Genomic DNA, 12,301 nt, shown 5'->3' on the forward strand with positions numbered 1-12,301 from the left:
GTTGGGCACTTCTGATGGAGTAGGAGTTATGGTGCTACAGATCTGTAATATGTACTAGGCCTTGTGATGACATCAGTGGTAGAACACCTGCAGGTGTTTCTTTTTCCTCACTATTCTTTAGAAGTACATAACCTCTCCCCAAACCTTCCCTTACCCCAAAGTAATGGAATTTGTGTTTATATAGCTTTGAGACTAGGCTTTTTATTTCTGGTCCTGTCTTAGTCTTATCTCCCTTCTTCTCTCAACTTCTGTGAAGTTTGCTTGCTATGGATCTGGGCTCAGATAATGTCACCACTACTGCAGAGTCCACCTCTAGGGGTGCTGTATGAAGAGAGAGGGTGTCGGCAAGTACTAGGAAGGAGGAAACAGGAGCAGATCTTCTCTCCTTCTGATCAGGAAACTCAGCTGGAAGCATAGGTCTCTATTCCTCATCATGCCCAGAATTTGCATTCCTTATTTCCTTATGGGAATTGCTCTCATCATTGTCAGTTTTACAGAGGAAACTCATTCTAGGGTAAAGAACTGCAGCAAAGATAGGAAGCACTACTGTGCTCCAGGCTGATGGATTGGCAGGAGCGATACTAGACTTTGAACCTTACTGACTCAGACCGGAAAGACTCCCTCCAGGGCATTTGATCGAGTCTGTCCCCATGGCTGTGTGGATCCCTGCTATGTTATGTAATCATCTAGCCTCAGCTTCTAGAGTCTAGAATCCGTAGGTCATAGAATGTCAGTGCTGAATGTGATCTTAGAGATCATATAGGGCTGAGACCAGAAGAATCCAGGAGTGTGAACTCTAAGACCCATGTTCTTTCCACTACCAATGTTGTCATTCCAAATGAAGGGCAGCTCTTGCTGGTGGAATTACAGAGGTGGATTTAAATGCCTCTGTGTTCATCCCACCACAAGCTGTCTGGGCTTATTTTCCTTTCAGCGCTAAACAGTAATGAATCCTTTCTTTCTATTTTTAACCCTAGGGGTTGCCCTCCTCTCAGACGTGTACCCTGAGAAAATCTTGCCTGGCCTGCTGGCTCAGTATGACAGCAGTAAAGACAGGCACACACCGGAGACCAGAATGAAAGTGGGGGAAATCCTGATGCGAATCGTCAGGGCATTAGGTGAGTTTTCTTGTTCCAGCCTCTGAAATGGGTTCAGGGAGTGGTGTGGCTGTGGAACCGAAGTCTGTGCACCTTGAGGCTTGTTATGCTAGCAAGGGGAGGACAGTTTGGGAGCTGGGATGAACTATTTTATGTTCAAGGATTTAGCAAATGTTCAGTGCACACCAAGAGACTGGCCCAGTAGTGCCCATGCTCTTGCAACTGCTTAGTCTCCTCCCTTGAGCTATGTCAGGGCATGATTTTCCTCAGAGCTGGGATGAGAGGCTTCCCACTTGCTAAGCAGCAGTGAGCAAGAAAAGAAGGGGAATGTCAGACAGAGAAGGAGGGGTGCTAACTCTGGTTAAATGGCTCTTGTGTCCTTAGGCATCTACATTTATGATCTCATCTAATTTTCCCAAGACATTCTATAAAGAGACTATTGTTAGGTCCATTTCATAGATGAGGAAACTGTGGCACAAAGAACTTCAGCAATTTGTTCAAGACTCATTCAGCTGGTAAATAGTAGTGCTAAGAATTGAATCTGCTGGCCCTTCTCTGGTGCTCCAATGGCTAAGACTCCATGCTCCCAATGCAGAGGGCCTGGGTTCCATTCCTAGTCAGGGAACTAGATCCTCCATGCCCCAATTAAGAGTTCACATGCCACAACTAAAGATCCTGCATGCCACAACAAAGACCCGGCACAGCCAAATAAATAATTAAAAAAAAGAAGAAGTGAACCTGCCAACTCAAAGGAAGTTGCTCAAAACCACAGCCATGAGCTGGGAGTATTAAGACTGTGGGCTCCAGAGTCGCGCTGCCTGGGATCAGATCCCAAGCTGCTTGCTAGTGGCTTTTGATCATAGGAATGTTTCTTGACCTCATGATGTGTCAGTGTCCTCATATATAATAAGAAGATATTAATAACACTTAACCTCATATGCCTATTGTAAGGGTTAAATTTTACTCTTCACTCACTAGGGGAAAATTTTGGAAAACTAACTAGCTTTTTTGCCTCTGGTATCACGAAATCTCACTGAGTTCTTCCTTCACCAGTACTTCCAAGGATTTCAAAAGATTTCACATAGTCATGCATCATGTCTATGGATATAGCCATTAATTTTCCTAATTTCTGGGTGACCCTTCTGGCTAAAGAAGATAGAACTTAGATCTCCAGACACTTAAATTCTTTCATAACTGAAAGGGAAATCTCATGAGAGTGAAATTAAAAAGATGATTTTTTTCTCTCCTCTGAAGAACAGCAGACTTTCTATATTTGCCTTTGTCTTAAATATGATCTGAAATATACCAGGCAAGTGAACCATTGTGAGCGATGATTCTCTCACAGTAGGTGTGAGTATTGAGTTTAATGTATTGCAGGATCCAATGCAACTTCTGACTTCCATTTGTGTGTAACATTGTGACTGTTCATCTCAGGAAGAATGTGTCTGATACATAGATGGCATCAGCAGAACATATCTTTTCTCTGAAACTTCTGGTAAACCTCTACCATTGGGAAGATAAACACTGAAAATGCACGCTTCTCTCTCCATGGACCAGTCCAAATCACTTCCTGTGGTGAGAGTGAAAGTGGGGATGAAGGTCTAGGTTGAGTGGGAGACAGGTTTTGCTCCTCCTTACATATTTCTATAATTAGCCAGTTTCCAAAACTGCCTTCTGGCATTTCAAAGCATATTCCATCAATGCTCAGAGTTCTAATCTTCCTGATGTCTATTCCAACAAGTATCCAGCTGTAAACATTGCCGTAGATTTAACCGCTACTTGCTAATTCACTTTACCAACTTGTCCAGGTGCATAGATGAGATGGCTTATTGAAATCCTTTAAGTGAAATTAAAACCCATTTTTACAATGTAGCCAATATCCTTAGTTTCCTATTGGTGTGGAAATCCTTGTGACAGCCACTTTATAAGATTTCTTTAGTAAGTACCCTAATTTCCCAGTGGTCCAGGCCTTGTGCTCTCCCCACCCTCCAGCTCTTCTTTGCAGCGGGGGGGGAGTTCTACAGGAGCATGAGACCCACATGTAGCAGCCAGGTGCTGTACACCACCACTTCCTCTTGGCTTCAATTCTCTAACCACCCCTACTTTTCTTTCTACCACTAGACAATGGTGAACTGTCAGCTGGAGCTTTTTTTTTTTTCACTTTCATTTAAAACAATTGAAGTATTGAAGGCAATGGCACCCTACTCCAGTACTCTTGCCTGGAAAATCCCAGGGACGGAGGAGCCTGGTGGGCTGCGGTCCATGGGGTCGCTAAGGGTCAGACATGACTGAGCGACTTCACTTTCACTTTTCACTTGCATGCATTGAAGAAGGAAATGGCAACCCACTCCAGTGTTCTTGCCTGGAGAATCCCAGGGACGGGGAGCCTGGTGGGCTGCAGTCCATGGGGTCGCTGGGAGTTGGACACGACTGAAGCAACTTAGCAGCAGCATACATATAAAAAAGTATATAAAGTACACTAATTTTAATAGTGTAGTTTTATGATTCTTTACATATTTGCCACCACCCAGATCAATACAGAGAAACTTCTAATAACCCATAAAGTTTCCTTTTTTTCCTGCCTAGTCTATACCTGCCCCAGAGGTAAGCACTCTTCTGACATTTTATCAGCATTAGTTTATTTTGATTGTCTTGTGAATCTCATTTTAATGGAATTAAATCCCCATATTTCCAGTAAGTTGATAGATAACAGGCGCTTGGGTAAATTTGGGTGAGATTTTAAGGGGCAAGAATATATCACAGGCTATGTTGTGCCTTCTGTTTCCTGTTGTCTCGCATTTCGAGGTGTATGATGTCTGGTATTCTCTTTTAGTGATGTGAAGATTGATCAGTGATATTTCCCATAGGATAAGTCCATAATAAACTTCCCCATCAACCTTCCCTCTGTTGGTTTTAAGTAAGCACTGGTGATTGTTGCCTCGATTGTTGGTATTATTTCATAGAAGTTACCTTTTTCTACACAGTAGGAAACAGCTTCAGAGAGGTTTACTGACTTGCCTAGTATTATACAGCTAATTAATGATGGATCCAAAATTTAACCCAGACATTCTGACTCCAGACCCAGTCTCTTACCCACTACACGATACTACATCCTGAAAATTTTCCCATCTCAGTAAGCATCTTTTTCCTGTCATTAACGTGCACATTTTCCACATCCTCTATAATTTTTAATGATTGCATGATAATATATCATTTGAATGTATCATAATTTTTTCAACTGACCAGCTTACAGTTGTTCTAATTTTTCACTATTTTGAATTATATTAAGATGACTATTCTTATAGCTAAATCTTTGTGCAGACCCATGACAATTTCCTAGGAAAATTTTCTAAAAGTAGAATTTCTTAAAAGCATGTGCATATTTTTAAATGTATTATTGCTAAATTGTCTTCCCAAGAAATTGTTCCAGTTTATATCTTAATGTTTGAGGATATTTGTACCTTCATCAGCACTATTATGCTGTGTGTTATTTTTATCAAACAGATATATAAAGAAATGTTATTGTGTTTTTATTTCCATTTATTCAATTGATAGGGTTAAATAGTTTTCATATTTTTATTGACTAAATTTTTATTTGTGCGTGTGCATATGAATTGCTTCTTCCTATCCTTTCTTCATTTTTCCATTGTGGTGTTTATTTTGGTATTTAATTTGTAAAGCTTTATTTACTTATAGATCTTGAACCACTAACATTTATGTTGTAAATATTTTCTTTGGGTTTACATTTTAGTTTTGTTCGCATTTTCTGTTTAACTTGTTTTGAGTTGCAGAAGCTTTTTATTTTGATGTAGGCAAATCTATCTTTTCCTTTATGGTTTCTCTCTTATATAGAAAAGCTTTCTTAAAGCAACGTCATATAAATATGAATCTATATATTGTGTTGGCTGAAAAGTTGGTTTGGGGTTTTCCGTATAATCTTATGGAAAACCACAAATGAAGTTTTTGGCAAACCAATATTTTAATCTCTATTCCTTAACGTAGAAAATATGGTGAAAGAATTTTAGTTTCATTTCCTTTTTTCTCCATTTCTTCTTTTTTAGTTTCATTTCTTTTATTTAAAGAACTATTTAGTTTTTATTGTACTTTTAGAAATTTAATCTTAACACATTGCTAAATTACCAGTCACTCCAAATGTTTCTCCATCTGTTTCCTCTTATATGGCCCAGTGTCAGCAATAACCTGTGGGTTGTTATATGTCATTGCATTTTTTAAAATCTTCTTTTAAATGTATAGAATTAAGTAACTGTGCTCAAGATATTGAATTGATAATTGGGAAACACCTGGCAAGTGCAATTAAAGCAAAAGGTATTGAGTTCATCTGTGAAGGTATTTCCTTCTGAGATTGCCTAGTGTTATTCCTGATCTGTTGTAGACTACACTCCGTGCTCACATATGGCAGATACAGTGTATTCGCTCTCTTCAGCAGAGCTGGACCAACACTACCCAATTCTTTGTTCCTCTAGAACAGTGAGTCTCAAATGGGGGAGTGGAGGGAAGAATTTTGTCCCCCAGGGGACATTGGCAATGTCTGGAGACATTTTTAATTGTTATAGCTGGGGGCAGGGAGGATGTTACTGGCATTAAGTGGGTAGACACTAGGGAAGTTTTTTTAACATCCTGCAGTGCCCAGGACAACCCCCTGACCTGGCCAAGAATGTCAGTAGGCCTTCTGTTGATGTGCCCTGTTCTAGAGCTCCTGTTTCTGCTTCATAATATCACAGATGCGTTAATTAAATCCAGGACTGCCACATACAATTGTGCAGGTTGTTCACAGATCAGAAAGTCTGAGAAACATCATTGTATTGAATGGCATGCTCTGGAGCTGTCCCCATACTCAGCTGTGCAGTCATCCTCATGGCCTTAGCTGAATTCCAGCCTATCCCCTATCCCCTAGGTTGCATCTCAGTTGCAACCTAGATTGCCCTCTCACTGGAGAGAGTTGGAAAAAGTTATTCATTCATTTTTGTAATGTAGTTACAAATGCTTTTGCATATGGGAGGTTCTGCACATGGCTAATATTATGTATTTTATACCAGTCTTATGAGCATACTTTTTAGTGGATAGCCTTTTCTGATTTTTACTAACTACAGGAGTGTGTCCTTATTAGAGCTTGTGACCACCTTTGAAGCAGTTACATATATCTCTTCTTTTGCCTTCTGTTTACATTTAATGAACCATAATGAGAACTAAAGTGTATTTTAAAATTATCTCTTGTATTTAGGGAATATTTTATATCCTTTGTTAATATTTATTTCTCATTCTAAGGAAAAAGGGAGAGAAATAAATAGAACTGCTTTTTACTCATTTGTGGCTCTCATTTCAATCTGGAGCTTGGATCAGAAGTCTTTGGTGGAAGAATAGTTTCCGCCTCTGCCTGTAGTAATACCCGAACATTCTCTGAATGCTTATTTAATTTCCTGCTTTTGTCAAGTTCTAAATCATATACATTCCTGAGTTATTTGGTAACTCTTCCTAATGCTCGAAGTTGGTTTTGTTTATCTTGAATATGGTTATTTTTTTTTTCTTAATTTGGGGCGTAAAGTCATCAGTGTAGTTCAGTTTAAAAATATTTTTTGATTATGCACTGAACAGTGGGTTCTGTGCCTGAGGCTGGAGATAGAAGCATGGGAAATCCACAGTCTCTTCCTTCAAGGAGCTTATAGTTTAGTCAGAGAGGTCAGCTCATACACACTTCATTGTGAGGTGACCTGCTAATTTATGGAGAGGCCTGTGTGGAGTGTTGTGGGAGCTCAGAGGAAATAGTCTCGTCTGTCCTTTTTCTGCTCAGACCCTGCAGTTAAATGTGGCAGAGTGCTATGGGGCTACATCAGTTCCGCATCGTTATCAAACACAGCAGGTTAGTTTTTGAAAAACAGCTCTTGTATGTCAGCTTTCAGAGATTTTCAACTAACAGCAAAGCTTGATCTAAAGTGAAAAAGTATGTTGAATGTGTGAATAATTGGATACCAGTCTGGGAGTTCAGTATTCGTAGATTTCAGCAGCAATGAATGACTGTCAAGTATTAGAGTTTACATACTTTGAAAGGAGAATTTTTCAGCAAAATTCAGAAAATCAAATGAAATGCTTCTTGCCAAGTTGCCTAGGTTAGCATCAGTATAGTTCAACAAATACTTAGATTAATGTGAATTAAAAATATTAATCTGGCCAAAATTAAAAGTTGAAGCTCAGGCTGAATAATTTTTTTCTTCACTCCTTTATGTTTTCCTCATGTCAATTTTTTTTAGAGGTATAATTTTAAAAGTTACTTATAGACCTTTCCTTTCCTGATTGTATTAGTAATATGTAATAATTTTGGACAATTTGGAAATTATTAAAAAGTATAAAAAAGTAATCACTGGTAATTTCACCATTCAGAAGTAACCATTCTTTGTTTATATTTTGATGTTTCCTTTAGTTTCTTTTTCTTTCTCAGAATTGTAATTATACTGTATGTATGCTGCCTTTTTTACATTTAACATTATTTATAAGCACTTTTCCATGTCATTAAATATTTCTTGAAAATATAAGAGTTATTGGTTATTATAATTAATCAACTGAATTATAATTTTATTTAATTATCTTCTCAAAAGATATTAGTGTTTAATTAGGTGGTTCTGGTTTCTTACTTTATGAGGAACTTTATGAGGATTATGAAAAGTGTGCTATTGATTATTCTTATACATAAATCCTTTGGTGAATCTTTGAGTCTTTCCTTAGGGTTGGTTCCTACAGGGAAATTACTTGGTCAAAGTATGTGCATGCTTGTACTTTAAGACTCTTGATATTTAGTGCTAAGTTGCCCTCCAGATCTGTACTCTCTTGTCAGTAGTTAAAGAGACTGCCAGTTTCTCACAGAGAAAAATTATTCCATGGCTTCATACCTATCCTCTAACCCTGACCTGCTGCTGCTGCTGCTAAGTCGCTTCAGTCGTGTCCGATTCAGTGCGACCCCGTAGACGGCACCCTACCAGGCTTCCCCGTCCCTGGGATTCTCCAGGCAAAAACACTGGAGTGGGTTGCCATTTCCTTCTCCAATGCATGAAAGTGAAAAGTGAAAGTGAAGTCGCTCAGTCGTATCCGACTCTTAGCGACCCTATGGAATGCAGCCTACCAGGCTCCTCCATCCTTGGGATTTTCCAGGCAGGAGTACTGGAGTGGGTTGCCGTGGCTTTCTCCGCTAACCCTGACCAGCCATCTCTGAAATGTGTACCTTTGCTCCCAGAATGAATGGAGGAATCTGTCAGAGAATGTTGGAGGGATGGGGCGTGGGTGAAGGAAAAGAGGTCAGGGAGGGACTGATGGATGAAAGGGTGGGTACATGACTCAGAGCTGCCCTGGAAGAGCAACTCAGATCTGGTAGTGTCATCATGACATACAAAGAACAGCACTTTATTTTTAGAGACAGAACGTAGTCTTCTAATCAGCAAGCTTAGACAAGTTCTAGTTTACTCTAGGTCAGAATCGTCAAAAATTGAGAGCAGAAATAGAAAGTCAAATTCACGTTGTTTCATCTGAAGAGTTTACCTTCAGGGAACACTGTAAGAAAGCACAAGGAATTAATATTTGGAATGAGGAATGAGAGGAGAGAACTAAATTTCAGGTCTCTTTTAGACTGCGCCGTGGCAGCTAGTGACACTGAGAATACTGGGGCACAGCAGCTTATACTTCTTGGTTAGAAAGCACCTTTTCTCAAATTACTCTATATGCCCTGAGAAGGGTGGGTCCCGGGCTTTTAAGAGATGTCTATTTGTGTGTATTACATACATATATATATATATATCTCTTACAGCCTGCATAACACTCATTTAATGTGTTTTGTCAACTCTTTCTGTATCATCTGCTTTTGTTTTAGTTCAGTGTTGCCACTTTACAGTGAATCTACGTGATAAGTAGCCCATGATCGCATCCAACTGCAGGATGAAGCCCGTAGTCTGATTCTAGAAAACCTGACTGTCCCTGCCCATAGAGGAGCAGATTCAGCACCAGGCTCTGCTCTGACGAACACCTTCTAGCCAGTGGTAGAAAACAAAGGAAAATGGAATAACTGAATTTGTCCAGCAGGCTACTGTGAGTTAACCCAGTTAGGTTTGCCTGGGATTTAAGATGAGGAGAGGAGCTTTTTTTAAAAAAAAATTTTTTTTAATTTGAGTCAGTTTTTTTGTTTTTTTTTTTTAACTTTATTTATTTATGGCTGGGCTGGGTCTTGGTTGCTGTGTGAGGGCTTTCTCTAGTTGTGGTGAGCGGTGGCTACTCTTTGTTGTGGTGGGAGGAATTCTCATTATGGTGGCTTCTCATTGCGGAGCACGGGCTCTAGGCGCTTGGACTTCAGTATTTGTGGTGCACGGGCTTAGTTGCTCCGTGGCACGTGGAATCATCCTGGACCATGGAACAAACACGTGTCCCCTGCACTGGCAGGCAGATTCCTACCCACTGTACCACCAGGGAAGTCCAAAGAGAGACGCTTTTAAACAGCTGCATAGAATTTTATAGTATAGATGCACCACAGTTCACTTATTCAGCTGTTTGTGGCTGAAACTTCTTTTTTTTTTTCTATTTTTTTCCCATGACACACAGTGCTGCAATATAAATTCTCATATATGTGGGCCAATGGAAATATTTATTAGATATGTATATATGCAAAGTTCATATATATGTACATATTAAAGTACTGGGCCTTTATTTCTGTGAGATTGATACTTGCCAAAATGGATTCACTCAGTCACTGGCTGTTTCTATTTTAAACTGTTTATATACTAGCAGATTACTTCCTGAAATTGTAGGTGAGATAGGGCTTTTTGAAGCCCCCTGCTATGTCTGTTGTCAAATAGAGAAAAATATCTTTTGAAAATTGCTTTTCAAGGAGAGTGGACTAAAAATGCCTTCTTTTGTGTTATTTTGTTGTTTGTCTTGACTGCGATGGGAAGAAAGGCATTTTAAGTAATAAATTCCTGGGAATTCCGTGGCTGTCCAGTGGATGGGACTCCACAGTTTCATTGCCAAGGCCGTGGGTTCAATTCCTGGATGGGGAACTAATGTCTTGCAAGCTGCACAGCAGCAGCCAAAAAAAGTAATAAATTATTAATGCATTTTGCTATTAAATAACATATAATACTAGTCAAGGAATGACAAATTGCTTTTAGAAGTATCTTGCTCAACGAAACTTGTTTAAAGGTGCAGCATTATAATCAATCACCTTAAGGGCATTCTAATTAATTAGTTTCCAGAAATATTTAAACTTTTAATTTACTAATTTTAAAATGTTAGTTTAAAGGGTTCAGCAATATGTGAACCGTGAACTTGCAGATGTTCAAGCTGGTTTTAGAAAAGGCAGAGGAACCAGAGATCAAATTGCCAACATCCGCTGGATCATCAAAAAAGCAAGAGAGTTCCAGAAAAACATCTATTTATGCTTTATTGACTATGCCAAAGCCTTTGACTGTGTGGATCACAATAAACTGTGGAAAATTCTGAAAGAGATGGGAACCAGACCACCTGACTTGCCTCTTGAGAAACCGATATGCAGGTCAGGAAGCAACAATTAGAACTGGACATGGAACAACAGACTTGTTCCAAATAGGGAAAGGAGTACATCAACGCTGTATATTGTCCCCCTGCTTCTTTAACTTATACGCAGAGTACATCATGAGAAACACTGGGCTGGAAGAAGCACAAGCTGGAATCAAGATTGCCAGGAGAAATATCATTAACCTTAGATATGCAGATAACACCTCACTTATGGCAGAAAGTAAAGAGAAAGTCAGAAGTCTCTTGGTGAAAGTGAAAGAGGAGAGTGAAGAAGTTGGCTTAAAGCTCAACATTCAGAAAACTAAGATCATAGCATTTGGTCCCATCACTTCATGGGAAGTAGATGGGGAAACAGTGGAAACAGTGTTAGACTTTATTTTTTGGGGCTCCAAATCACTGCAGATGGTGATTGCAGCCATGAAATTAAAAGACGCTTACTCCTTGGAAGAAAAGTTATGACCAACCTAGATAGCATATTGAAAAGCAGAGACATTACTTTGCCAACAAAGGTCCTTCTAGTCAAGGCGATGGTTTTTCCAGTGGTCATGTATGGATGTGAGAGTTGGACTGTGAAGAAGGCTGAGCACCGAAGAACTGATGCTTTTGAACTGTGGTGTTGGAGAAGACTCTTGAGAGTCCCTTGGACTGCAAGGAGATCCAACCAGTTCATTCTAAAGGAGATCAGCCCTGGGTGTTAAGGAATGATGCTAAAACTGAAACTCCAGTACTTTGGCCACCTCATGTGAAGAGTTGACTCATTGGAAAAGATTTTGATGCTGGGAGGGATTGGGGGCAGGAGGAGAAGGAGACGACAGAGGATGAGATGGCTGAATGGCATCACTGACTCAATGGACGTGAATTTGAGTGAACTCCGAGAGTTGGTGATGGACAAGGAGGCCTGGCGTGCTGCGATTCATGGGGTCACAAAGAGTCAGACACGACTGAGTGACTGAACTGAACTGAACTGAAGGGCTTTTTGCTTCATAGCATATGTTGTGGTTCCCTTATATGTAGTAAAAGAGTTCAGAACACAATGGCTTAAAACAGCCACCATTTGGGGACTTCCCTGGAGGTCCAGTGGTTGAGACTCTGCTTTCCAATGCAAGGGGTGCAGGTTCAATCCCTGGTTGGGGAGCTAGTGTCCCACTTGCCACGGGATATGGCCATAATTCAAGAACAAAACAAAAAACTACCACAATTTATTTGTTCAAAATTCTGTGAACCACATAATACTTGGCAGGGACATCTCATCTCTGCTCCACATGGTGTTGTCCGGGCTCAGCTGGTGGCCCTTTTACTGCCTTCAGATCAGCTAAGCTCACCCAGGAGGTTGCATTCAGCTGGGACCTTGACTGGAGCACCCTGGTGCTCCTCCATATGGCTTCTGCCTGTTCTTACGTGTGGATGGTCATCATTTAGCAGTCTAAGCCAAACTTTTCAGTATGGTGAATGGTTTCCCAGAGAACAGAAACAGAAGCTGCCAGGCCTCTTAAGAGCTAAACCTATTATACTGAGTGAAGTAAGCCAGAAGGAAAAACACCAATACAGTATAATAACGCATATATATGGAATTTAGAAAGATGGTAACAATAACCCTGTGTACGAGACAGCAAAAGAGATACTGATGTATAGAACAGTCTTATGGACTCTATGGGAGA

General features: G+C 40.0%; 1 protein-coding gene across 2 annotated transcripts in view; it reads left to right on the plus strand.

The window, feature by feature from the left end:
• Positions 1 to 12,301, plus strand: part of TANGO6 (transport and golgi organization 6 homolog) — a 184,537-nt gene that overhangs the window by 99,700 nt on the left and 72,536 nt on the right. For both annotated transcript variants that reach the window (XM_061387714.1, XM_061387715.1), the window contains exon 15: positions 978 to 1,118. In XM_061387714.1, the coding sequence (XP_061243698.1) occupies positions 978 to 1,118 (141 nt within the window). The remainder of the gene's footprint in view (positions 1 to 977; positions 1,119 to 12,301) is intronic.

Source organism: Bos javanicus, chromosome 18 (assembly GCF_032452875.1).
Source record: "Bos javanicus breed banteng chromosome 18, ARS-OSU_banteng_1.0, whole genome shotgun sequence".
Taxonomy (NCBI): domain Eukaryota; kingdom Metazoa; phylum Chordata; class Mammalia; order Artiodactyla; family Bovidae; genus Bos; species Bos javanicus.